Source organism: Lepidochelys olivacea, assembly GCF_965140295.1.
Source record: "Lepidochelys olivacea isolate rLepOli2 genome assembly, chromosome: 9".
Lineage (NCBI taxonomy): Eukaryota > Metazoa > Chordata > Testudines > Cheloniidae > Lepidochelys > Lepidochelys olivacea.
In genome coordinates this window covers 59,341,273-59,369,205 of record NC_140419.1, presented here as the reverse complement: position 1 = coordinate 59,369,205, position 27,933 = coordinate 59,341,273, and the positions used below count along the sequence as shown (strand labels likewise).

General features: G+C 51.9%; 1 protein-coding gene across 4 annotated transcripts in view; it reads right to left on the bottom strand.

The window, feature by feature from the left end:
* Positions 1 to 979: 979 nt before the first annotated feature.
* Positions 980 to 27,933, bottom strand: part of PHKA1 (phosphorylase kinase regulatory subunit alpha 1) — a 73,144-nt gene continuing 46,190 nt past the window's right edge. The window contains exons 19-32 of one of the 4 annotated variants that reach the window (XM_084638611.1): positions 25,124 to 25,285; positions 19,758 to 19,852; positions 18,891 to 19,030; positions 17,727 to 17,883; positions 17,033 to 17,112; positions 16,554 to 16,632; positions 16,314 to 16,443; positions 13,960 to 14,061; positions 13,213 to 13,328; positions 9,647 to 9,691; positions 8,680 to 8,850; positions 7,503 to 7,556; positions 4,996 to 5,196; positions 980 to 4,526 (exon numbers count right to left, since the gene is read on the bottom strand). In XM_084638611.1, the coding sequence (XP_084494737.1) occupies positions 4,353 to 4,526; positions 4,996 to 5,196; positions 7,503 to 7,556; positions 8,680 to 8,850; positions 9,647 to 9,691; positions 13,213 to 13,328; positions 13,960 to 14,061; positions 16,314 to 16,443; positions 16,554 to 16,632; positions 17,033 to 17,112; positions 17,727 to 17,883; positions 18,891 to 19,030; positions 19,758 to 19,852; positions 25,124 to 25,285 (1,706 nt within the window). In that variant the 3' untranslated portion in view covers positions 980 to 4,352. The remainder of the gene's footprint in view (positions 4,527 to 4,995; positions 5,197 to 7,502; positions 7,557 to 8,679; positions 8,851 to 9,646; positions 9,692 to 13,212; positions 13,329 to 13,959; positions 14,062 to 16,313; positions 16,444 to 16,553; positions 16,633 to 17,032; positions 17,113 to 17,726; positions 17,884 to 18,890; positions 19,031 to 19,757; positions 19,853 to 25,123; positions 25,286 to 27,933) is intronic. The other 3 variants (XM_084638612.1, XM_084638613.1, XM_084638614.1) reach the window with 3 other exon arrangements.

Below are 27,933 nucleotides of genomic sequence, written 5' to 3'. Positions count from 1 at the left end.
AATGGGCTAAGAACTCATGCCAGGGTGGACCCTTTCTCCAGGCAGATTCCAGTCTGTGGAAGGTGAGGGCTGCTGAGAGCCAGGCAGGGGCTGGGCAGAAGTGAGTTTGTATTTTAGCTGGTGTTAGATTTTGCTGAGGGGCTCCTGTGGGAAGCCCAGAGTCACTGCTCTGGCAAATGAGAGCCTGAAGAAGAGCCTGCAGGGCGGAAGACGTGTGCATTGCCATTATTCTATCAAATAATATTTGTTTGGGACACAGATTTCCCAGAAGAGGTGGAACTATAGCATGGCCTGGCCAGAGGACCACGGCCCCACTGCACCAGACCACTGAAGTCTAGAGGGGGAAGAGTGAGGCCAAGTCGCTGAAATGCCATGTCACACCACAAGGGGGTGCTCCAGGATGGTGTGTCTGCGACAGAACACAGAGCATGTGAGCACCTTGATCAGCCTCTGAAATAGGGCCAGAGGGACCTGGCCCAGTATTTGGGAAGGGAAAGAAGAGTGGGGCTGGCACATCTGCTGGCGGTGGCCCAGCAATAGCTGCAGATGGCTGTGCTACAACAGCAGCCATGGCACACTCAGGTGCTACTCCTACAACTAGGACAACCAGCAGGAAGCACCATTTGCCACCCAACAGCAGTGGCACAAGGCTCAATACAAGCAGCAAGAAGCAGCTGGGCCCAGGGGCTCTGGGAAGTCCGGCTAGCCCAAGGGAGCACAAGTCAGGACAGTTGGTCCTTGGTTTGATGAAGCCAGGGGAGGCATTCCAGCAAACTCCAGCATGGCCAGCTGGAGGGATCAGCCTGAGCAGCCCCATGATGCCCTTTGTGACAGGATTCAGAGTAGCAGCCGTGTTAGTCTGTATTTGCAAAAAGAAAAGGAGGACCTGTGACACCTTAGAGACTAACCAATTTATCTGAGCATAAGCTTTCGTGAGCTACAGCTTCAAGTGAAGCTGTAGCTCACAAAAGCTTATGCTCAAATAAATTGGTTAGTCTCTAAAAAGGTGCCACAAGTCCTCCTTTTCTTTTTGTGACAGGAGAGGCTCAGGCTGCATACTGCGATGTAAGGCAGAACTGGCTGGCAAAGGCTGCCATTTTGAACAGGCTAGGACTGACTCTAGCAGCGTATCAGCTCTGGTTCTGGAGCCAGCCCTCCCCGGGGGGGATCTCTGCCACAAGTAGTGGCACAACGCTTGCAGGATCTCGCATCCTGGTGGCTGTGCCTTGACCAGCTCAGTGGAAAAGAGTCATGGACCATGTGGTCCTGCAGCAATTTCTACAGCTCGTGCCCTGAGGGGTCCGAAGTGGGGTAAGATGGTTTCTGGCCTCCATCAGTAGGCGAGATGAGAGCAGGCCAAAGCCTAGAGCTGCCAACCTGCCAGAACTGTCCTGAAGTCACCAGGAATTAGAGATTACGTCCTGTGATGAAACCTCCAGAAATACATCCAACCAAAATTGGCAACCCTACCAAAGCCTGTTTTGAAGCCGAGAGGGCCAAGCCCGAACAATGAGCCAGGCTAGGAGTGTCCCAGCAGGGGAGACAGGTGGACGAGGTGCGTCAATGGGGGAGTTACCAGGAAACTGAGGACATTTTTTCAAGGGCACTCCAGATCTACCAGCCTTCCAGTTAGTCCCTCAGTCAAACGGAGCTCCTCTGGGGGCAGCCAAGGAAGTCAGTGCAGCAGGCCAGGATGCTTTAGGAGGGACTGTCCATTGATGGAGCACAGATACATTAATTATTACACTGAAGTTTGTGCAGCAGGGTCCTCCCTGGACAAGGTTAAAAAGCTACCACACGCAGGGCTACCTAAGGGGGAGGAGTGGCAGTAGACGTCCTGGTGGGTTCAGGGTGTGGACAAATGCTGGGCTGAAGAAACGTGGACCAAACACCTGCCAGTGCACATCTCATGTCCAGGAAGACAGGGCGGGGTGGGGAGGGGGGGCGTGTCCCACGACCGACTAGAGCTGGAGGTACGGGGGCAGGGGTGGCATATACAGGTTGGAGCAGTCAAGATTCTCCCTCAGCCTGCGATCCTGGGGAGGGATTGGTGGGAATTCCCAACCCCGGTACAGAAGATGATGATGCAAAGGAAGGGAAGGGCTTGGGTGAATGAAGAGCTGCAGCCCAGGACTGCTGAGGCTGGGGAGGACTCAAAGATGGTAGAACCCCCGCTGGAGGCTGCTGAAGGCAGCCAGCCAGCAGCCATAAGTCACCTGCAGATTCTGCCTGGCCAGCTGAAAGCCTGTAAGTGACAGCTAGTGGAAACAGGCACTGCCTGGCAAGAGGTGGTGGCCCAAGTGGCCAGACAAGAACCAGCCTAGGCAAAGGCAGGGGTGGAACACTGGAAGCAGCAGCAACAGCTGGGGCAGAAGCAGGTTTCCCTCTGGGCTGAGATGAGGACAAGGGAGTGGAGCCCACATGTGAGGCTGAATAGCCTGCAGCGGGGACTCTGACACTGCCTCAAACAAAACGGGGGAAGTGCTGGTGACTACCAACTCTTAGCAGCTTGCAAGGGGCTAGGTAAAAAGACTGAGGCCCTTACTGCAGAGGCACTGAACAGGACAGAGTGCAAGCATATGGTCACAGTGGCAGAGAATGTGCAAAAGAAGCTGCTGGCATCGGAGCAGGTGCTGTGAAAGGGAGAACTGCTCTGGGAGGCCTTGAAGGGTAGGAACTGTCAGCTCCTGACAACGAGTGAGTGTGAGGAGGAGCTGGACACCCTGTGTGCCCAGGTCCTGCACCTCAGAGACGGAAACCATCTGTACCATGCTGGACACAGCCTTGACGGGGTGCATAAGCCACACCCCACTACGAAGGGGCCCCACTGTGTTACAACTGCAGGGGGACCAGGCTGGAGGAGGTCAGTGCCACGGAGGGAGGGAGAGTCAGGAGAGGTTGTCTGGAGGCCCTCTCTGCAGGAGCCGGGCAGGAGGAGTATGGTGGGAAAGGGCCATGAGTGGAGTTCATGTTGTGGTGGGCTTAGGAAAGGGGGCAGGACTCCAGGGAGGGGGCCCTTGGGGGGGTTGCTGTTGGGTAGAAGAATGGAGCACCAGGGAAAACCTAACCTGGCTACAAGCTCAAGCTGGGGCTGGGCAGAAGTTGCTGGGTTTGTATGTCAGTTGGTGTTTGGGTTTTGCTGAGGGGTTCTGGGGGCAAGCCCAGAGTCAATTGCTCTGGAAAACAAGTGAGACTGGAGAGGAGGCTGGGGGTGGAAGACTTGTTCATTGCCTGTATTCTGTCAGATAGGATTTATTGGTGACACCCATACCCCACAAGAGGAGGGGCAACAGAGCAGCCTGGGCAGAGGGCCATGTCCCCACTGAAGTCCTGATGAGGGGAGAGAGACAGAGTCACCAAAATGCCACCCCAGGCCACAAGGGATACTCCAGGAGGGTGAGTCGACAACAGGCCTTATTAGCAGGAACACAGCACGTCAAAGCCTGGCTGAACATGGTGTAGGATGGGGCTGGAGAGCCAGCCAAAAGTGACTAGAATCAGCACTCTCTTTCACGGCTCCCAGCAGACGGGGGAGTGGTTCAGGGTCTCAATACACCTGCCCTCTAAAGTGATTCTGCCTGGTTTCTGAAAGCTTCACAGCTCTGGGGGGGCAGAAGAGCAGAGAGGTCCAGACTGCACTGTGGGAAGAAGCCTGTGGGACTAACGGGGCAGAGTCCAGAGATTAGGTTTGGGTTGCTCAGCAAGTTAATGCCAGCAGGGTCTGCTCGGGGCCCATGCCCCTACGACAACAGGGTAAGCTACCATTCAGTTTATAAAACCCTTCTTCAAAATTCCACACACATTGGGGCTAAAGCGGCAAGAGCCTATTCAAAACCCAAAACCCAATGGAGGGAAACCAGTGAGGTGAGACCAGCCTGAGTGCCATAGCGTGCATCTGCAGAGCCCTCCCCCATTCACCACCTCACTGAGTGAAACCCACCCCAAGTGCTGACTTGTAACACACATACAGATACCCCATACCCAAGCAGGGATCAGACCCCAGGACCCTCAGCAGAGGCCTCTCCCATGTGAGCCTGGTCCTGGATTCAGTGCCAGGGAACAGCTGGAATGGCTGTATGCAAACACAGCCATGGTTTAATCACACAAACATGCTCTCCTGAAACATCACTTGGCGTCAGCAGAGACACATGCCCCCTGCTGAGAACAGCTATTGCAAGCAGGGTGTTTTTTTCCCCAGGGTGACGCTAGGAGATGGTAGGTTCCACCCCTGAATTCAACAAGTTTTCATGGCATGGAGACCGTCTACCAGCAAGCCAATTTAACGCCTGCCATTGACTTCTAAAAGGTAACCCAAGGCAGTTTGTAAACTCCAGCTGCAAGTCCAGATGGGTCTATTGCATGGTGCAGCCACTGCTGGGGAGGAACTCCTCCACATACGTTGCCACTGCTCTGGAGAGGTAGGTCATGGTGCCAAACCTGCCACTAGGGGCACTGTCATATAGCAAGGTACAGATGCCTGTGGCAGGATCCTTCTGCAGCATGTTGTCATCAGCGCCCAGTGCTTTCTGTGTGGGTGAGGAGTGGGGAAAAGGAGAGAAGGGAGTTATCAGCCACCTGTGCATCCCCCAGTAACACATGACTTCCACCCAACACCCCCAGCCAACCCTGCCTATACTCCAGCAGCAAGCACCACCAGCACCCCCATTTCTACTGCCCAAACCCTGCCGCCACCACCACCACCTCCTCCTCTTCCTCCTCTCCACCCTCATCACCATCACTAGAAATAGGTCCTGGATTTCGGGGAATCTGGTCACTCCCTGGAGGTGACATGTAAACTCGCTCTTAACCATCAGGGCTTGAGTCTCAAATAGACACTCAGTAGAAGCCTTTGACTGTACTGCTGCTGCAAGTTCTCTGTGCCATGACCCACATGTGCTAAGGAACGTACGACATGCACGCTTGCCACCACAGCCCCACACAGTCCAAGGCCAGGTTCATCTCACTCATTCCTCTGGCAGAGGGCAGGTTCCCTACCTGTTCTTCACAGAATAAGTCATTTGCTATGTGCACAATCTTTTCCACTGCAATGATGCCCCCAATGCTGTGTATTTCCACATCTGCCAGCATGGTCAGGACAAGGATGGCTTCTACCAGGAGCTGCCTGTATTCTGGCTGCGGGACACGGTTTAAGACGGACTCCACATGGACTGAAAACTTGATCTCCCCAGGAGTCATCTGTGAGAAACAAAAGCCTATTAATACACATGCAGGTGTGTCCCATGTTCCAGTGAACCCCACAACGCTCACAGCACACACCCAGCCCAAAACCCACAATCTAGCGCTTTGTAGCATTTCATAGCAGGCAGCAAATTGCTCAGTATCCTTAGCCCCATTGTGTAGATGGATGAACAGAAGCACAGACAGAGAAAGTGCTTTGCCCAGGGCTACCCAGCAAGTCAGTGGGATGGAACCTACATTCCGAGCGCCTCCCTCCATAAGGGATGTGCTGGTGCAGGGGCAATGTACTGACAGAGCAACTGGCTGACTGAGGCTGGTGGGGCCCTTGAGGTCAGAAGCACTGAAGATCGTGCTTCACAGAGTACTCTTGGGGGGAATTCTATGCTACTTTGTGCATGCATAATTAATAAGCCATGCATATTTTTAATTTTTTGCTTAGAAAAAAAGCTTCTGCTGAAATGTTGCTGCAGTTCTGCATTTTGCCCACCAGAGGACACTGTGGCAATAGAACAAATCAGCAGCTCCCAGCCAGCAAGGGAAAGAGAGCCTTCAGTGTCTTCTTCGTGTCTGTCAGGCCAGGAGACAGGGGCTATGGGGAGACAGACAGCATGGGGTGCTGGTGGGGGATGGGCCCAGACAGGGGCTCTTAAGGGCTAGTGATGGTGGACAGACTGAGGCAGGGGCTGAATGGGAGTGGAGGCACAGAGCCAGAGGAGGGAGGGGGGTGCAGGCCCACATGGTGATGGGAGCTGGGGTGCAGAGCTACATAGGGACAGAGGAGTGGCTAGGAAGGGGCACAGAGACACATGGGGATGGGGTGCAGGGCCACATGAGGATGGACTGGAGTGGGTGTCTGAGTGGAGGTGGAGGGACATGTGGACAGGGAGTGTAAGGATACATAAGGGTGCAGGAACACATGGGGACAGGGGCAGATGTGCCTGACCGAATGGGAGAGGCTAGGGGTCAGCCAGGGTCTGCATGGGGAAGCTCCCTAACAATCCCTCCCCACTCCCGCAAAAAACCTGTTCCATTCTTTTCCCACCCATACCCAAGAACCCTCCAAGTTCACAGCCAGGCTTTTTCCCAGCAATTTACTTCCCTCTCACTCAGCTCCTCCATTACCCCTGAATCCCACAGGCCTGTGCCCTGCTTCTGAGGGGTGTGGGAAATATGGTTCTGTGTTGTAGTTTAAATGAATTATTACTCAGAATTCTGTATTAATATGCCTAGTAAGGAATCTATGTCAAAAAACACATCCTGAATCTTTTTCATTGTCTGTATTGTTACAGACCTACTTGCTGACAGGTATTTTGAGATAAATGACCAAAAATAATTGAAACTGGTGTGATTATATTGTGTTATTTTGACAAATAAAATATGCAGAATTGTGCAGAATTTTAAAATATTGTGCGCAGAATTTTAAATTTTTTGACACAGAAGTAACAGAGCAGCTAGCCACAATGTGGGAGAAGCAGCCGCCATCGCAGACTGGTCTTGCTCATGACACAGCAAAGCCACTCAACGTTCCGCTCTGTGCCTGAGAGCAGGTGCTTGACCAGCCCAGAGGCTCAGCACTGTTGAGAGTTGCAGGGCCTTCTCTCATCCACATGGGGAAAACAGCGATCGAGACCCTGCTGCTCCACAGTCAAGAGGGGGAGGAAGCAGCGAGACACTCTCACCAACCAGGAGGGGGAATAGTCAGACAAGTGGGCGGGGGATCGTTTAGAGCCCCGATGATGGGATGGCGGGGGAAAGGGAGAAGAGCTGATGTGCTGGGAGAGCCAGGCCCTGTTTAGACCTCCCTGGAGATAAAAGGTGATGGGCTGGGAAGGAGAATAAGAACTGTATTATGCAAATACTTGCAGGGTGGGGAGATAAGTGAGAGAGAGGCAGAGTGGTAGCAACACCTATGTTACAGCTACCTGATGCTTCTCATTCTAACCATTCTCAACTGCTTTGCAAACTCTGACAAACATCATTCTGCAGGCTGACCTTTCCACGCATGTTCTCTGTCTGAGCCGGATTTATTTTGGGGGTTGGGAAGAAGACGAGGACAATGAAGTTAGAACAAAGACAGTCTGGCTTTTTGAGAATGAGGCTGGGGAAAGGACAGCTTTGTCAGCAGTAAAATAATCATTCCAAGGCTTTTGGTATGGGCAGCCTTAATTCTGGCACGTCCTAACCTTGGAACACCTGACTGCCTGAATTTGCAATCTTAACACTTTGACACAATTTCTCACACACACTTCTCCATGGATCTACCCTCATAAGGTCAACTGATACCCCCGCCCCAAAGCTCTTACCTCTTTGGTTGTTGAGGCTGGAAGGACAAAGCCCTCCACAGAGAGGCCATGGCACTGCAGAATAAGACCAAGGGTTAGAGGTTGCAGCCCAGACAGGCTGCTGTTCACTATCCTGGATTCCCCCCTCCCCGAGCGGAGTTTTTAAAACCCTGCAAACCAATAACTGCATTTTCCATTCACCACGCAGAGCACGCAGCCTTGAGAAATGCAGTTAGCACCCAGATGTGGTGGACACATGGTAAAGTTTAGGCCTTTTCTACATGGTAAGGGGACCTGAAACAATAATTGCAGTAGTAACTCAACCCCTAGCTATTTCAGTTGAAGTCTGGGCGTGGGCACACACTGTGTACGAGTGCCTTCATATCACCTTGGTTAAACAGGATTAGTTCTCCCAAGAAACAGGCTTTTTACTGAAGGATAAAGCCCTTTTACTGAAAGTGAGTGTCCAGACCCAGACATCCAGCAGAATGACAAAGGGGTGGATTGCAACAGTCCCTTTGCTTCCATTTACCATGTAGACAAGCCCCAAGTTTGGTGCTGTATGTCTCACATCCATGCCTTGCTGTATGACCATACCTCTAGTTGGCAGTTTGGTACCATGACCTACCTCTCCAGACTAGCAGCTAGGTCTGTGCAGGAATTCCTCCCCAGCACCAGGCAGTAAACCCATCTGGGCCTCTAGCTGCACTTTAAAAGCAGCAGAGAGGCAAATCTGGGCTGTCCTGGATAATGCAGGGGGCCACATGTGCCCCTGCAGCCCCTGAACAAGAGAGTCACAAATTGCCTCCCTTTGTCAGCACAGAGATGAAATGGGCCTTTTACACCTATGCAGCCCTGGGAACAGAATTTAGCAGCAAAGCCAGCCAACAGGGTGGGACTCCCAGCAGTAATAAAAAGCACCTTGCTTTATGGTGCTGGGCTTTTGTCGCAGAGCTCCCAAGCAAACTCTGGAAACCAGCATGGCTTGCAGCTATTGGAATAGGCCCTCCAAGGCAGGGGTTGGGTAGTTGCTCAGCTGGCTAGAACACAGAACGATGAGGTGTGTGTGCTGCCGGTGGATCGTCCCCATGATGTGAGAACACTGGCCAAGGGGAGCCAGGTGCATGCAGGTGCGCTCACGCACTCACACATACACATGTGGAAGGGACAGCTGAATGGCAGCATGAGACCACCTCACCTTCTGCAGGATTTTCCAGACCTTCTGGTAGAACCCCACCGGGACCCTGTTGAGAGCTCCGTCCAGCCGCCTTCTCCGCTGCCACTGGCCATGGCGGCCATCTCTGGAGACCTGATCTTCCAGCATGCTAGCAAAGGATCCTCCAGCAGGCAAGAAGGAGTTTCCAGAACTCTGAGGACAAAACAGAGTTACAGTGAAGGCAACAGGACCAGGATGAAGCACTAGAGAGAGCACCTCCCTAGCTTGCGGAGCTCTAACTGCAGAGAAGCACTTGACCATGTTCTCCCGGGCTGTGATCTCAGCAGCTCAAGTTAAACAAGAAGGATCAGGCTGGGCTAGTACTTGAAGGGGAGACCAAAGAACACAATTCTGTAGAGGACACTTCCTCTCCCAACCAGCATTAACCAATGTCCTAATATGGATTAGGACACACAGAATGCTGTCTGATGAGACAAAGCCACAGATCCCCTGGCAATCTCTGCCCAAGTCAGGGCATTAGCCTAGTGCCCTGGGGACAATCCAGAGGGGGTTATTACATTCTACCTTTCTAGAGCACCAGAGTTGCATCTGGATTCTCCATTTCCACAGCTGGCCTTGTGGAAATGGAGAATCCCATCACCACCTTGCCTTCTGGTTCCACCATCAAGCCTGGGATGGGGAGACTGACCAGACAGCACCATTTCCTCCTGGCCTGCTTCCTCAGGAGAGCTACATTAGCCCCGAGTGTCAAAGGCTGCCTTGAAAGAGTCTTCCCAAGTGGCTGTGTGCCTAGCTTGTGCTTAATGCTGCTATAGCTGGCTTCCTGTCCTAAATGGTTGTGTAGCTTTCCTAGCCACTGCTAATGGGCTACTGTATTCCACTCCAGAGGTGGCTGCATTCCACCCCAGGGTGAAGAGATTCCTGCCTCTAGCTAGCAAAATGCTCTGGAACAGACACATTGCATGTGTAAACATAAGATGCACATTACCAGAGGAGATCCTGAATCCATCTCCAGAGAGTGGAAGCCACAAGACTAGAGAGAAGAGAGACAGTGAAAGCCTGATGGGATGGAGCAGGCAGCAGAAGCATTAGCAGAAACACGGGCAAAGCTTGGTGTCATTCATTCAATGTCTATCCCAGGTGATTGTGGCTAGCCAGAGACTTTAGAGCCAGTTTAGGAAGATGCACCACAGAGTTTCACATTAAACCAAAGCCAGAAGAGGGGTAGGAACATACCAGGGCAGGAGATTAAAGAGCCAGGTGGATGCCTGGAGAGGCTGGTTAAACGGTTTAGCATTTACAAGGTGACACACTGCACAGTGTGAAATCCAAGGAGCTGGGCTCCCCTTCCAGAATTACCGTGCCAGACTGTGGCTTTAGGACACAGTAGCTACACTGTCAGCCCCTCAGCCTGGTTAGAATCTAATGCAGAGGGGGTGGTCCTGGAGGTTTAGATCTACTCAGGCACAGAGGCTTACAGTATCCCAGCTAGAGGCCATTTAAGGTAGGGCCTGGAAAGAGCCAGTGAGCTCATCACATCAGCACTGCAGCAGTAGCTAGCCCATCCCAGAGTGACAGCCCGGGAGTGGGCAGGAGGCAGCAGGGGATTCAGAGGGAGCCACGTTCCCTACTGCTCTATCAGGCAGCTGGGAAGGGAGAGCAGAAGTCGATTTGCTTGGTGGGGTTATTTGACAGGAGTCCTGCAGTGTGATTAGGGGCTGTGCCGCATTCCACAGCGCAAGGTATAGTCTGGCTGTTGGGCACAGCGTAGTTAGCTACAGGACATGCTGCCTACTTAGCTTCACTGCAGTGAACTAAGTGAGCTTCCTGACCCAGTGTGTTCTAGCAAGTTAAACATCTGTGGTTATGCAGACAGGCCCAGTCTGTCCCACAGCATGGAACAAAGCACCATCGTTTGGATTCTGTTCTGTCTCCCCCCACCCCTTTTCCCCCTGTGGGCCAGGCCTGCATTGCTAAAACAGCTGGCTAAGACTAGTGATCTTCTCTAGCAAAGATTATCCCCTGGAGGGGTCCTGGGAAGAGCTTTGAGAAGAAAAACGGGTCAGAGGCCTGCTGAGTGCTCCTCACCGTTGATCCTCCAGCACTGTGTACTATGGTACGTCCATTATTCCTATTCCTCTCCCAGCCCCACCAGGACCTGAGCACACTGACCCCTGGCCAGAGAACCACAGGAGTTCCCAGACTGGGTCCCAGAATGGCAATGCTATTAGTCTGGGGCAGAGAGACCCAACACTGGATCCCATCTGCTCTTCACAGCTTCCCAGGCCACAAGTCACCACCAGCCGAGGACTAAAGCTCAGGGAACATAAGACACAGTCACAACTTCACCCAAGAGCCTCTTGCTCACAGTTCTGGCCTGTAGTTTGCTGGTTGGCCCTTCAAGCGACCCAACTGTAGCTCACAGTTCCTCCAGCTGAAGAGCTGAGCCCCAAACCCTAAGCTGTCATAGGGGAAGGCAGCTCACTTGCTATGGCTTGAAACAAGCCCGTTAGCTCATGCATGCTCAGAAGCTTTCTGGGTGCGCAAGGTTGCCAAATAAGCTAAGGCTTGAAGAGAACATTGGTGGTTTCACCTTACTGTCCCTCAGAGACTGCCTACGTTTATCCAGTTGCTGAAAGATAAAAAGGAGATCACGATACAGACAATGTGACTGGGGCAGCAATACAGATATGCTGCATTCCACAGCTCAAGGAAGAGTCTGGCTGGTAACCACAGTGCAGTTAGCTATATAACTTACAACTTCTGTTCCCTTCCACCTCCCTCACTCCGAGGCCTGCATCTCTGTCTAAGGTACTTCTATGGTCCTCCTCTGAACAGCTCCATCGCTAACCACAGGGCAGGGCCATATCCCCATTGTACACGTGGGAACTGAGTGATTTGCTCTGGCAGAGCAGAGAATGGAATCTGGGTGTCCTGTGGCTCAGTGCCCTAACCACTGAACCATCCTTCCTCTTACAAGCCTAGCTTCACCGCTAGTCCTCACGGCTTTTCCACTTACACTCAAAGAGCAGACGCTTGTATCAGAACAACCTGCATGTTTGCTCGTTTGGTTTCTCCTCTTAATCTAAGGGTCTATCTGCATGGGAAAGACCATCCAGGGGTTTGTATTGACAATCTTATTTCAGTTTAAAACTTAATTCTGTTCCTAGCCAGCTTAAGCTAAACTGAAATCCACAGGTGTGTGAATGCACACATCAGTGCACTTAACATTGTTCCAGATTCACACCTCGGGCTAACCTGGCTTTCCACACAAACAAGCCCTACAACAGAGTCACCAGCGGAGCACATGTTGTGTGCTGTCCCCCACCCTTCGTGGCATCCTGCTCGCACAGGAGCACAGCAAGCTGCCAGGCTGCTGAGTTCAGAGTTACACAGAAGACAGATGCATCACAGGTTTCACCGTGACATATACCCCAGGATGCAGGATTCCTCATTTTATTTATACTTTGGATGCAATGCTGGAGCCAAGGGCCCAGGGAGACGCAGGATTAAAGAGTAGCCCTGGAAATGTCTGCTCAGTGACTCTATTACTGCCATCTCAAAGAAATCCTAAGCTTGACTCAGCAGCCCACTAGCAAGCATGCAGGGGAAGGTACAGGAGTGGGCCCGCAGAGTCAGGTGGACAAGGAGAAACCCAGCACTTTTCTGGAGAGCTACCAGAGCACACCAGGAACAGGTGTCCACACGATGCTGCATGCTAGCTACTGGGAATTTCCTTCCAATGGTGGTGATAAAGCCCTGATCATCTCGCTACAGAAGGGCAGTCCCCACTCCTGCCAGTTGAGCTAAGAGGAGAAACTCTCAGTAGCTGTTAGCACAGAGGTGAGCAAACTAAGGGGCGTGGGCCACATCTGGCCCACGGATCCGTCCTGCCTGGCCCTTGAGCTTCTGGCTGAGGAGGATGGCCCCTGGCCCCTCCCCGGCTGTCACCCCTCCCCTGCAGCCACGCCACTGCACAGGCTGAGCTCTGGGCAGCGGGGCTGCCTGCTCATGCAGGGTAGCATGGCAGGCTCTGGCCGGGCAGCACGGCGACCAGACATGCTGCTCTGAGCGGCATGGTAAGGGGGCCGGGGCCAGGGGGTTGGATAAGGGGTAGGGGGTCCCGAGGGGCAGTCAGGGGACAGGGAGCAATTGCATGGGGTGGAGGTTCGGGGGAAGGGGGGCAGTCAGTGGACGGGAAACAGGGGGCAGTTGGATAGGGCAGAGGTTTGGGGGAGGGGGCGGGGGGGTTGGATGGGTTAGCAGGACAAGGCCCATGACAGCTGGGTAGTTCTCATCCCATCCAGCAGAGGGGTGCACACATGCCTTGCTACTATACAGTTTCTCCACCTATTGCCTTCTGAAACACAACCAAAATCAATATACCAATAAAATCACCAAGCCCCTGCCTACAGCCCATCCCACAGCTACCCACAATCAATGTCCTCCACAGCCCCACCCAGTACTCCAGCCAGCTCACACATAGCTCAACCCCAACCCCCTCAACATCCCAGCCCCTCTCCATACACCCACCTCCCCCACACCAACACACACCTGTTTGATCTCACTCTTCAACTTCACTATCCCAGCTCGCTCTGTTTTAGTTGCTCCGACGGCGCCAACCTCGCGGATGGAAATAGCAGGGGTTAGGGCTGAATCAACAGAACGCACTGCAAGGGAGGAGGGGACAGGCATGGTCAGAATTCACTGCCAGGGCTCTGAGGACACAGATTCAGCGACAGTCAGGGCACCTCGTGCTCCCAAGGCCCTTCTTATAGCACCTCCACCGAGCAGGACCTGGGGTGCCCCTGCTTTAACCTTTTCAGAAGCCCAGAACTACAGGAACTACTGCCATAGAAGGAGAAGTTTCCTCTATCACCAGTAGCTGTCCTGTCATCCCTGACTGATGCCCGCTCCGCTCCATACACTGGCAGGACCTGTCTGTTTTACCACCAAACGTGGGGTGGAGTTATTTTAATACTGAATTCTGGACTGGGCTCAGACACACGCCTGTATGTGTTCAGGCAGCCCGAACTGCAATGGGCAATGAGGATGAACGACCAGGGTCTCTCAGGATGCCAACAGCCACGGCACTGGTGTGTGAAGGACATTGCATCCCTGAATAAGTTATGGTAAGATGCACGTGCCTGGGACATCAGATGAATGGACACCTCTGAGTTGCTGGAAATGAGACTAAGGCTAGACCAGAGTGTGGTTATGGTACAGTTTCATCTCCAAGAACATTCAGCATCATTTTAGAGGCAGCCACTTCAAGATTTCAGCTTAATCAGACAGACTCACCGCTCTTCTCCACTCCGAACTCCTTGCCAGAGAGAATGTGGTGTAGAAGACTCTTCATATCTGAAGGACTGAGGTTCATCAAGCTCTCGGTGGCTTCTTCAGCTAGAGATCAGAGATTAATTGTAAGAGACACTGCCAACAAGGTCACCTCCTTCCCCTCCCAACCTACATCATTAGTGGAGAAGGGAGGATTCTTAGAGGAAGTTCTAGTAAGAGGTTCCTGGCTCGAGGGGCACAAGTGAATCTAGGTGTTTCCATACATTAGTTGCACACCAGGATTTATTAATGAAGCACCTGAGTTCTCATCCTGCTCTGCCTCCCCAGAAGAAAAAATATATGGCTAAGCGATACTGTCAGCCTGATGTCCAGTTGATTACAGATACAGGAGGGAAGAATAGTGCAGGTGCTATACTTGCCTCACAGCCCCTGGCCAAATCAAATCACTCCACTCCCCTCACCCTCTCCTCCAGTCACTGTGCAAAAAGTCCACAAAACCATCCGGGAAACAGGGGAACTGACTATGCTGTGAAATGTGCACATGCTTAGAGAAACTTGTTCTTTTGGGATCAGTCTATCCAAAGTACTTATATGGCCCCCATTACCTCTGAGCACCTCACAATTTTTATTGTATTTTCCCCATGACAAACCTGTGAAGTAGAGTATTTTCCCCATTCTACAGATGGGGAACTGAGGCACAGAAAGACTAAGGGCATATCTACACTACAGGGACTATAGCAGCACAGCTATGGCACCGTAGCTATGTCGGCATAAACCCATAGCATAGACGTAACCTACAGTAAGGGAATGGTTTTTCCATGACTGTAGGACCACCTCCTCCCCGAGTCACTAGGTGGATGGAAGCATTCTTCTGTCAACCTAGCTGTATCTTTGCTGGAGGTTAAGTTGGAATAGGTATGGCACTCAGGGGGTTGGATTTTTTCACACTTCTGAATGATGTAGCTTTGTCAAACCTGGCCCAAGTGACTTGCCCAGGGTCACACACAGTCTGTGGCACAGCAGGAATTGAACCCGGTTCTCTGAAGTCCCGCACCCCGGCCTATGTCTGGGCCAGTGGTACGTGTACCTCTGGGGGTACAGAGTTCGTCCAGGGGGTACCTCAACTCATCTAGAGATTTTCCTAGTTTTACAACAGGCTACATAAAAAGCACTAGCGAAGTCAGTACTAACTACAATTTCATACAGATAATGACTTGTTTATACTGCTCTATATACTATACGCTGAAATGTAAGTACAATATTTATATTCCAATCGACTGATTTTATAATTACATGGTAAAAAATGAGAAAGTCAAATTTTTCAGTAACTATGTACTGTGACACTTCTGTATTTTTCTGTCTGATTTTGTAAGCAAGTAGATTTTAAGTGTGGTGAAACTTGGGGATACACAAGACAAAATCAGACTCCTGAAGGGTATACAGTAGTCTGGAAAGGTTGAGAGCCACTGCTCTGTGTTGTCCCTCCACTCTGGTCTTCGGCATTTCCTTGTAACACTTGCAGGGCCAATAGTTTCCCAATCCAAGTGTAACTTAGGCTGACTGTGTCCCTTCAAAGTGAGGAACAGTTTCACAACACCCAAAAATCAAACAAAGCTGTTCTCACACCCCAATCTCTCTCAGGATCCCAACACGCTAGCTGAATGCACAGTGAGGATTCAGACCTGTTTGAGCAGGTAGCCAAGTTTTTAAACAGAAAAAAAAAAAAAGTAACAAAGTGGCCGAGCTGGTGAGCAGGGACTTGCTATATTTTTAGTACTATCAAGCACTTAGTAACTTTACTAGCTACATATCTCCCTTTCACATTTTCCCCAGAAGCTTTATTTTATTGGCCCCAACTATACAACAAGTTGACTATATAACCCAGTAATGCAATTATACTAGTGATTCTCAACCGGAGCCCGTGGCCTTTAGCACACAGCTGAGCTGGGCTGCAGCTGTGTACTAACTGGGCTGTGGACTCCGGTTGAGAACCACTGGTATAATCACATTACTCAGACACAAGGTGCCCACATACACGGGCTCATGGAGATTTCCCTAGACACTCCAGAGGTCTTGCAGTGAAAGCTTGAGGGACAGTTTGATGTCACAGCCCTTTCCTGCCTGGGGAAGGTTCGGCTGGGGTGAGACACTGGGCTGGACACCTCACACACGTTGTCTGTGTTAGAAAAAAGGCAGCCACTCTGCTAATATGCCAGCTGTGAGGCAACATGCAACAAAGCCTGGGTGTTCTGTATACCGGGGGCCCCCGGTCAGCCACTCGCAGGCTGGGAGTTAGAGGGATGCTCCCACCCTTTGTCTGTCTCATCTGTCTTTGGACAGTGGACTCGGGCTGGTACCTGAGCAGTGCAGGGAATGTGCCAGCTCCGTTGCCATCACCTGGATGATAAGCCCAATGCGTAGGCGGAACATCTCGGCAAAGAGGGCAGGCTGGGTACGTATGTACATGGCCAGGTAGACCATGATTTCCTGAAAGGGAAAAGCAAGGAGACACAGGTCACAAGGCAGCCCACCAGTGGGACAGGCGCATCCTCTGGCCTGTGAGGGCACTGATAGGGTGTCCGGGAACCACCTGTCACCTGAGTCAGGATCGAGACGCTCATGTTCTTCTCACTGGCTTCGTCAATCAGGCGGGTGAGCTCCTCATACGGGACGGGGCTGAGGAGACAATGGGAATAAAGAGGAGATCCCAGTACATGCAGACACAGGGAAGGTATGATCTACAACCCCTCAACACAGGGCTAATGCCCCTTCACCTGACTTTAGACAGCCCCCACATAGTGACCTCAAAGCAGGTGGGGCAGTATGTCCAGCACGATGGGCACAGCCAGCGAGGCTCAGGGGAAAGGGAGCTCATACAGATCCAGCCTTGGAAAGCAGTGACCTCTTTCCCATGGGCAGGCAGAGGCGGAGCCTCAAAGGTGGGCAGAGCCTGGTAGAGTACGGTACTCACCATCTGTTATGTTCTCCCTCCCCACCCCATCTCAAAGTTGACCCCCGGATCAATGCAATGGTATCGGCCGCCTTGGTACACTGAGGCAAAAGGAGCTGAACTCACGCAGAGATCGTCTTCTCCCGAGGCTCTGGAGGAAGCCCCACAGTCAAGTGCTTCTGATGAGACAGGAGGTCAGTGCAGGCCTAGACAGAGATACCATCATGCACTTGGTTATGGATGCTTAATAGCCAAAGAGCCGCCACAGCCTTACAGGCGCGCTCCTTTCCTCCCTCCCAGCAAGAGCTTCACGCACACCTCTCAGATACACAGTGTGGCTTATGGACTATTTTCTAGAGTTCCATCTTCACTGCAGGGATTGTACTGGGCTCAGCTTGGTGTGAGATCCTATCCTCTCCCCAGCCCCTAGAGCGGGATTTTCTGTACAGTCTGCAAATCCAAACCATGATGGGCCAAGCTTTTAGCAGGGCCCAGCGCTCCCCGTTCCAGCTGTCGGAGCCACGGACATTCAGGCCACGTACTTCTAAGTGAGCGCATAAATCAGTACGTCCCTGTGGCATCTCAGAAATCAAAGCGACCTTTGTACTTGCCATGACGTGGGCAAACAATAAGAATGACAGTCTGGCATTTCAGTGGTCACCTCTCCAGATGAAAGGGTCCTTTCTAGATGCGGCGGACTCTTACGGGTAAGTCGTTTCTCAGAGGTATTTGTGAAGTCAGGCATTGATTTGCCCATTCGCTGCCTCTTCCCACAGGCCAGGCCAGGGATCAGAGCACGGCCCCTGTGCCCAGTCCTCACCTCATCAAGAGCTTCCACCTTCTTTTTCAAGATCCCGGAGATGTAGCGGATCAGGGCCCACTGTCGGGTAGCTCCCACGTTGACATACAGCTCAGTAAGGAGGTCCTTGACCGTAGCACCAGGTTGGCCATCGATCTCCATGTCCCAGTCAAGCCCCCTGAGTTCAAGGAGATGCCAGGTCACAGCAAAGACTACGTGAGCAGGATTATTTACCCAGCCCCCACAAACCCTATGGCAGCACCATTACATAGCAACACATGACTGCTCAGCATGAACACTACAACAACACTCCAACGGAGGGGGATGCTCTCCTGGCTAGTAAAAGCATGCTCAGCAATGCACCGGGCTGAGGGAACGCAACGGAGCTACCTGTTTAGATGCACCAGCTCTTGAGAACTGTACCTAACTAATCCTTTTAGAGACAGCAAATTCTGAATCTCTTATTATATGTGCAGTGCCCAGCACAACAAGACCCAGATCTCATTAGAGGTGCTAACACAAGCACCGGACCAGGTGACCTAGGGAGACTGTGGGATCCCTATCATTGGAGGTTTCTAAGAACAGGTTTGACAAACCCCCTCAGGGATGGTCTAGGTCAGGGGTGGGCAAACTTTTTGGCCTGAGGACCACATCGGGGTTCCAAAACTGTATGGTGGGCGGCGTAGTGTATTAAATTGCTTCCCATAGGAATGTGTGGTGGCGGCTCTCGCAGCTGCAGGGCCCAGCAGGAGCTCACTGCCCTGTAGCCCAGAGTGCTGGCAGCACAGCGAGCTGAGGCTGCAGGGGAGGGGCCAGGGGCTAGTCTCCCCGGCTGGGAGCTCAAGGACTGGGCAGGATGGTCCCGCGGGCCATAATTTGCCCACCTCCGGTCTCGGTTTACATGGTCCTGCCTCAGAGCAAGGGGCTGGACTAGATGGCCTCTCAAGGTCCCTGCCAGCCCTACCTTGCTGTGATCATTTTCGAACTGGCTAAGAGGTGAATCCATACCAAGGGCATGTTTTCAGAAACTCACGCCAGCCTCCCATCTGGCAAACATTTCCCAGACTAGTTATAAAGGCTGAAACACAGGGAGCTACCCATCTCGCCTCTCCTGAGGGGGCAACACCTAGGCTTCTCATTGCGGGTGGCAATGCCATGCAGGCTGGGGGCCGGCCACACTCCTACTTGAGGGTGTGGAGCATGTAGAGAAGGTCAGCCTGCTCCTGTAGGGTGGGGCACTCTCGCAGCTGATCCACCAGGGCCTTGCAGTCCACGTTTCCAGCCTTGTCTCGAGGAAGGTTCACCATGGTGTGGAGCGAGGGAATCTGGAGGAGGAGGTGGTCATTGGGTTCCATGTTAGAGCTCTAGCTGGTGTCCCAACCCCTCCCCTAGAATCCCAGAGCACCCCACTTGGTCCTTGGCTCTGCTCTTCCCTGGTTAATGCCTTCTTCTAAAGCTGGCTAAAGCCACGGCACCAGCCAACGTCTTTGCCGTCTCCACTAAGCAGGACCCACCCTACTGCTAGGGGCTGGGACAGCACTCTGCTTGCGAGGACCCCAGCCCAGGGCTGGCTTCTGAGCCAGGATGCTCTGCTGATAACCCCCCACCCAACCTATCCTCCTCTCTAGTGTGAGCAGATTCCTGCTCCACACCCATGCCTTGCAGATCTACCTCCACTGCCCCCTCATGTTACATACCAGAGCAGCAACACTTCCCTTCTTCCCCAGTGGGCCCTGCTCTGTCGAGGCCAGGGCTTCTACCCTCTCGTCTGTTTGCTACAGTTTGCCCCCTTCCCCCTCTCGAGTTTCCTGCAGCTAGTGGGTCTCAGGGTTGCAGAGAGCAGCTGGCTAACAGAACTATCCATGTCTCTAGCTGTTCCCAGGTGACACCCAGGCCACTTCCCCACTTGGATTCTGCTGCTCCACCCCAGGGCAGCAGTCTGTGTACGTTCTAGCTGGCACACTGGATACTGTTAGGAGCCAGACAGTTGACTCTCGAGCCGGAATGCGTTCAGCGCCCCCAGCACCCACCCTGCTCCCAGCTCAGGGTCACCTGGCTGTCCTGTTCGGGTGTATGGGTGGAGCCCAGCAAGTGCACTGAAGGCTGGGAGGCCTGGAACAGCTTGGATGGGATGTACATGTTGACATCTGCAAGAAACCAACGTTTATTCTGGAAGGCTTTAAACTGCAGCACATTGCAATTTACCCAGCACAGTGTCTGGGGCCCTGCCCTGCTCAGGAGAGTTTTAAATCCTTGTTAACTCACAGCCTCCAGTGAGTGCTGCTGCCTACTGTGCTTAGAAGGGAGGCACAGTCCTCTGGCCCCACCCCAGGTGAATAGGACTGGGAGGGGAATTGATGGCTGCTTAATATCCTCTAATCTCTTAGAAATTTGTGTAGAGGCTGCAAGGCATTAGAACTCTGACTAGGGCTTACACTTGGGAGGATATGCTGCAGCCAAGATTAATTACATGGGCCTTCAAACACTGTAGGATTTTATCAACTAGTTAATTGCTTGATTAATCCAGCAAATGAGACCTACTTAATGCTCCAGAGATTTCACACACACTGGAGGCCTAGCAGGGAGCAAGCAGAGAGGGCAGCGCTCTGCAGCCTTCCCTATGAGTTACAACAAGTGGCTCTTTGGCAGCTTGATGAGAGAGGGTCTTCCCAGGCCAGCTTTAACAAGGGGCTAGATCAGCAGAAGAGAGCAGGAGGAGAAGAATGGCAGCTGGGGCATGCTGGCCATGACACAGGGAGGTGTTACTCTGCAGGTTTTAACAACAGCTGTGCAGCACTGGAATCAGGAACTCTCAAAGCCTGACTCTGACACCGACCCTTCTGCAGCCTTGGGGAAGTCACTTACCCTCATTTTACAGATGGGGAAGCCAAGCAGTTAATACTTACCCACCTTACCTTCATGGGTTAATTTCTGTAGAGCACTAATAACGCTCTAGAGGCAGATTAGCTTTACCTGCTCACTGTAGTGCCACCAGCCTTGAGAAAGGAAGTGCAAACAAGCTGATCAGGACAATCAGGTTTCTCTGTAGATTTTTAACCTGTTGTATCCAACAGTGAGCACTGAGCTTGGACAATGCCCCATGTCTCACGCACACAGCAGTTAGTCTTTGGTCAGTTGTAACACTTGGGTTAACTCAAGAGCAGAGAGTCATGACTTGTAACTGTTACATTTAACTTCTCCCAGTGGTTACAGACCAACAGGATTGGAATAGTTAAACTGCTACAGCAGCATCCTGGCAGCATGCTCTAGATCAGGAGTTCTCAAACTGGGGGGTAAGGACCCTTCGGGGGTTGCGAGGGTATTATGGGGAGGGGGTCGCAAGTTGTCAGCCTCCACCCCAAACTCCGCTTTGCTTCCAGCATTTATAATAGTGTTAAATATATAAAAAAGCATTTTTAATTTATAAGGGGGGGGGGTGTCACACTCAGAGGCTTGCTGTGTGAAAGAGGTCACCAATACAAAAGTTTGAGAATCTCTGCTCTAGATCAAGGGTTCTCAAACTTCATTGCACCACGACCCCCTTCTGACAACAAAAATTACTACACAACCCAGGAGGTGGGACTGAAGCCTGAGCCCACCCGAGCCCCACCACCCTGGTGCGGGAGGGGGAACAAAGCAGAAGCCCAAGGGCTTCAGCCCCAGGCAGGGGGCCTATAACCAGAGCCCCGCCACCTCAGGCTAAAGCCCTTGGGCTTCAGCCCTGGTCCCTATCAAGTTTAAGCCAGCCCTGGTGACCCTATTAAAATGGGGTCACGACCCACTTTGGGGTCCCAACCCACAGTTTGAGAACCACTGCTCTAGATGGTGCTCATGGACCAGTCCTCAACCTGTTCTATGCCAGGACCCTCCTGCCATTTAGCTATGTGGGAAGGGCCCAGTGGCCACGACTACAGCTGGGGCGTGGGTACAACCAATAGATGTTTTGGTTGCCACGCCTAAAACGTCTGAAAAACTTCTCTATACAGGTATGTATGTTTTAGGTCAAACAAAATGTTTCATTTCACCTGCAACAAAAAATGTCCTTGTTTTTCATTTTTTTTTTTTGTTTTGTTTTCAGGAATTTTCCTTTTTTTTTTTTTTTTTTAAAAAACATAGCTAAATTTCTAAACAAAGTTTAACAAAAATAAGTCAGTCTTCATTTTCTTTTGTTCGAAAGTATTCGTCAAATTCCACCCCAATTTGTGAATAGTTTTGGTTGAGCCAAAACTGCATCTTGTAGCAAATAAATGATGCAGCCAAGGAATTTTGCCCAGCTCTATTTGTGGCACCTGGTTGCGACCCACAGACTGAGAACCCACTTCAAACTCTCCACCTGCCTAACTAGGTATGTGGTCAGTGGACCCATCTCCACTCCAGATTTCAATCCCATTGTGAACACAACCTGTCTCCTCTGTCTAGGCTGGACCCAACCTACATTATAACCATGCTATCAAAACATGCAACAGCCCTGAACTTTGCAGGGCTGGCACAAAACTCGGCAACAGAGTTACACATAATTTGGTCCCAGTCTCTTTGCAAATGAGAGGCGTGCTGGAAGCAGCAGTTTGTAAGGGTTCTGACAGACTTCAGAAGGCTGCTGCCAACCTCTCCTTTCTTAGAGCAGACGAGCTGGCATCTACACTAGATGTTTCTGTACCCACTTTTTAGCAATGGTGCCTCTGCAGAGATGTAAATACGAGCATCAGCTGAGGCTCACATGCATTAGCATGTACATCAGTGCTACTGGCAGTGCAACTGCATGGATGCTGAAGAATGGGTACAACATTTCCTTAGTGCAGACAAACTCTTCGAGTGAACTCTGTTCTAGGCAAAGCCACACAGGGTATCAACAGGTGAACAGGTTCAGTGTACACAGGCAAGAGGCAGTTGGTGGAGAGATGGGGATGCTTGCAACGTGATAACATCTGTAGCATAGGCAGGGCTTCTGATTTGGTCAGTCCAGACTGGCAAACAGCGCTACAACCATGGTAGGAACTACAGCGCTGGCAGCCGTGAGCCTTACTCCATTGTGACACAGCTGTCACTAAGCACTCCGCACCCCAGCCTGGGCAGAGCCGCACAGCACACCTCTGGCAGTGACAGACAAATGGTGGGACGACAGACAGATGCGAAGGAAGTGTCTGGAGGATGGGATGTAAAGGGGACAAGGTGTCCAGTGAAGCAGCTTCCTCTGTTAGCAGCAGAAATATTAAGTTTTGTGAGTGGGCGGGGGAGGGACGACAACAGACCCACTCAGAGAACGGGAAAAGCCCCAACCACCTCTAAGGCAGTAGCCTAAGAAACTCCTTATGAACCTGATCGGTGACCATATCAGAGACAGACAGGAGAACCCCTGCATCCGACCTACCCTGTGCCAGCCATGGAGGAACTCGAGACCAGGACAGAGAGAAGGGAAAAGGCACTGGGAGGCTAGCTCTGCTCCTGGCCCCACCCAGATTTAAATAAGGCTCTATCTACACAGAGCCCCAATTCCAGCTATTAGGGACCAGCCACCAGTGCAGACAGGCAAAGCTATTGTTTGCACCAATTCAGTGTACTCCTGCCTCAAGTTAGATTAAGCTGCACTGGGGTACAACGGTCTGCACCACCGCTGGCTGCAATCGTAGCAAACCCCTACAGAACCCAAGGTTCAGATGCTGCATGCTCATCGGGGCAGCCAGCAGGGGATGCTGCAGAGCTCTGGGCCTAAGGAGGCTTTAGCTGCTCACAAAGGAGGTTAGGCCAGTGCAGAGGCAGGAGTGGGGCTAAGATGCCACCTCCCAATACAAACAAGAGGGCAAGGATCAACACCAGGAAACAGTGTGAGGAACATGCCCCATTAAGGGCATTTCTATGCACAATTCCAGCGTCTTGCACAGCTCTGCCATGCTGTTTGTATGCTGGTGTCATCCATGCAGCACCCCTGCACTTCTGCAGTGTGAAAACTCCAGAATGTGCCATAAGAGCACTGCCATTTCAGGGCGAGAACTTTCTGAACAAGCCAGAAAGTGGCAAAGACCTTTGGCTCCCCACTTGAAATTTGGGTTTGCTCCTTGTGGCCTGTTCACCAGTGTCTGATGCAGGCACTGTTCACCCTGCCATGGGAGGCACTGAGCTGCGAACATCCTTCCTGTCTCAGCAGTACATAACAACCAGCCCCGTAACGCTAACAGACCAACGGACAGAGAAGGTCACTGCTACAGGAGAACTCAAAGCACAGGTACCGTGCTCCACACTCATCTGGACAGCGTTGCTCTGGCTGTTCAGGCTCCTCCAGGGTACACATCTTTAACTAGCTCACAGCTGTAGCCCTATGACTTACGCAGATATGGTAGAGGTTGGCCCAATGCCCTGGGCTTCTCAGGAAGCCAGGAAAGCCAATAGCTTCCCAGCTAAATTAAACTATGCTACATCAGTGAGGCTGCATGACAGACACCGGGCTGCACTGCATGGCGATGGAGGGGGCCAATGGAACACGGGGGAAAGATTGGAAAATGCAGCCGTCCCATTTCTAACTCTGAATCCATCCTGCCTGCTCACTTCTTATTCATCTCTCCTCCCCACCATTACATCATCTCTTCCCCACTGCTCAGTGCCCTTTGCTCACCCTGAGTCCCAGAGCTCCTCTGCCACCTCCCGCGTGCTTCTGTCAGACACTAACGCTTGGTGAATATATGTAACAAGCTACGGAAATGCCAACAGTCAGATCTGCTGTGAGACAGGGGAGCAGTAGCTTCCCCCTCTAATCTGGGGAAAATAACGAGGAAGGGTAAGTATTCTGACCAAGGCCACAGAGGAAGTCAGTGTCAGAGTCAGGACTGGAAGGCAGGTGTCCACTGGACAACGCTAGCACACATATCTGAGCTGCCCCTCCTTGCGGGAGAGGCCCCATTGGCTCCTCAGCAGAGGACCCAGGGCCAGCCCTACCACCAGGACTACTTCGCCCCGCCCCTGTGGGTATCGTTCTTCCCTCCATAATCAACACGGCTGTGAAGCCTGCAGCCATTGGCCCAGAGAAAGCTCTGGGTGGCTGGGAAGGGAGCCACAGGGAGAGTTTCACATCTTCACTGCTGTGCTGTAATACGGGCCGGGCTAGAATCTTCACTTCCAGGGACACCAGGGATGAAAGATTCACTGTGGCACTGACTCTAAGGGCTGGCTCTCCCATGGCCTGCCATGCCACATGGCTCCCCAACATACCTTGTGCCTGAAATGCCACCCCTGTTACTCCAGAGGCTACCAGTCATGCCGACCTGCCCCAGAGCAAGGGGTGGGAATACCTCCATTGGTTGTGGAGGCCCCCCACCTCCCAGTGAGTCACCTGGGGCCTAGAGCTTGGCTCTGCAGAGAGGAAGAGTCCATGTATGACCCCAGTCACATGGCTGCTCCCCGGGGGCAGCGCCTGGTGTGTTACTCACTCTGTACGTGCAGCTCTTTGGCTTGGGACACCAGGGACATGAGGTCACAAGTGGTGTGCACTGCGGCTCGGAAGCGATGCAGCCCTCCCTTCTGGGCGGCCTTGGGAGCTGTGTGCTCCAAAAGGTGATCTAAATACTGAGCCACTTCGTCACAAACGTCAGCTGGAAGAGCAGGCAGAAGAGAGGGGTTTAATCACTTTATGCCTAGGCTCCCCTGGGTTTTCCTTGCTGTAGGGAGAACTTCTGTTGCCTCCAGTGCACTGGTAACATGGAAAAGGCGCAGTCTCCCTACATGATGCAGCAACAGCATGCCTGGCTCATTCATTAGGCAGACACAGGTAGAGCACCAGCAGCAGCCTCGGAGAGCAGTTCCTGTATTGGACATGGTTCCTAGTCCCTTCTCTCCACACCTTGCAATGCCTGCTATCAATCCAGTCCTCAGAAACCCAGCCTCCAACTCCAGCAGTGCTCTCTGTCCCTTTGGTCCTGTTGCTGTTCTCCTTTCTGATGCGGGGCAGTCAGCTGCAGCACACACATACCAGACTGAAATCCCTCAACTAAAATCAGTCTGGACTTCACCAGCCCCCTCCCCTGGCTGCATGTGATCCTAGTGGGAACCCAAAGGAAGCCTAGTTTATCCATCATCTGGGAAATGAGGTGGAGCCTTTCACTGGGTTAGCCCAAGTATTTGAGGTGCATATTTTTATGCTATTTCTAAAAGCAAGAGCAGTATCCATTTAAAAGGCAACACCACATTAAGTCAATTCAGTGCATCTCAAGCACCCAGCACAATTCAACCCTAGCTGCTCCAGGAAACAGCACATGTAGAGTTACTGAGATCACAGCAGGCTTAAGTGCAGTCATGACCATGCTTCTTGGTTTCACTCCAAACTCTTCTCCAGCCTGGCTCCTGGTGGGCAGAGAGCTGCATTCATGAGGCTCCTGCCAGGGGTCACCATCATCATTCATATCTCCTTTCCTTATATAAAAGAAATGAGCCCAAACCCTGCAAGCCTCGCACAAAACAAGTCTGCTTGGCCCCGTGGCCCCCGGCCTTCACATTTCCCCTTGGCACAATACATCCCCTTGGCACTACTTCTCTGCAACCAGACTGAGCTCTTCTGAGCAGGGACTGTCTCTTCCTAGTTGTGAGAGACTCAGCACAGCAGGGCCCTGATGGGACTCAAAATGCTATTTCTTATTATGAATAAATTATTTCTAATAGATAATCAAGAACTATTAGACAAAAGTTTGCCTCCAAGCCATCACAGGCGAGAATGGAAACCCCTTCCCTTCCTCTTTTCTATCCTACTAGCTCTGCACTCTACCATCTCCCGCCTGGGGTCAAAACCCAATTAGCCCTGGCACCTGCTGGCCCCATGATCTCCTCGTTTCCTGCCCACAGCCCAGGATTAGCAGTAACCAAGACATCAAACAAGTCTGGTGTGGAGCGAAAAGGGCTTATATGCACTTGGACTCCTGGCCAGTCCTACGCCTTCTATGATGGCTAGCTGAACACCTCCCCCACCCCGGCATTACCACACTGTTAACAGAGCCAGTATCGCATCAAAGCCTTATTGCATTGCACAGAGGGCCCAGAGGCTACAACACAAAGACAACCTGTGCACTGCCTCACATGGAAGCACATTGCTGACAGGGCTCTCTCAAGAGTGCACCTCAGATGTTTTCGACACACTCAAGCAACAGTGAAGCGAGCCTGTAGTGTGATTTACATCACTTGCCTACACAGACACATGCATGCAGCCGTGCTCGCTCTCTCTCTCGCTCGCTCTCTGCGGCAGCAATTGAACATCCTTGGATAGCAGGGTCTGGGTCGTTGCAGATGACGAGTGACAGATTGCTAGCCCATGCAGTACCAAAGTCGGTTATTAGCTAGCCATGCAACATGGAGAACACCATACAGATTTACAGTACAGTGCACCTGCATGAATTGCAGCACCCTGCCTCCTGCAGGAGAACATTTATAATATCACATAACGTAGATGGATTCTATGTAAATGCAATGCCATCAGGATGAAGGCCATGACAGTCGCATGCAAAAGTCATGCTGGGACACCCTTGCTTTAACTGTGCGTGGCCACACAGCTTTCATGTGAACACTTACTCTAGACCACACACACTTTCATTCGATTTCCTGTACAAAGTGTCTAGCCAGTGTTCAGGTCTGGGCGTCCATACAGGCAGAGATGTTTCAGCATCTGCCCGGTATTCAGGTCTGAATGGGGCACTTCCCTAGCACCCTGGCTAGCAAGCATCTGGAAGGGCTTTCAGACAGGGGCTCTTTGCAATAGCCATAAGCAGAGACGCCACTCAAAGATACTGTGCAGGGGATTTTTAATCATCTTATGTGGGACTATGAGATGCTGCAGAAGGCATCTGGACGGTAGCCTTGATATCTGGGAAGCTTCAGGAGCACTCAACTGTTTTGCTGCCTCAAGAGGTTCCAGTTAAAGGAGCACATTTGGCCAGAGTAGAGGCTACAACTTAGCCCTACAGCTGCTGCACACAGGCACAGTCACAGGCACCCTAAGATGCAGACATCACAGTAAAGGGAAATCTAGATTAGCAGTATGCACGCCAAAAAGATGCAAAAAGAGAACTTACAAGAAAACCCCATGCCAAGTCCAGAGCAGGGATACCAGCTATCTGGGAGTGAGGGTGGAGATGCAATAGCAAGCTGATTACAGGCAGTTAATGGGCTAAATGGGTTAGTGGATGAATCGAGAGAATAGAGGAGAGTTAAGGAAAGGGATTGGGACAGACACTTGGTTATGAGAGATCTTTGGAAA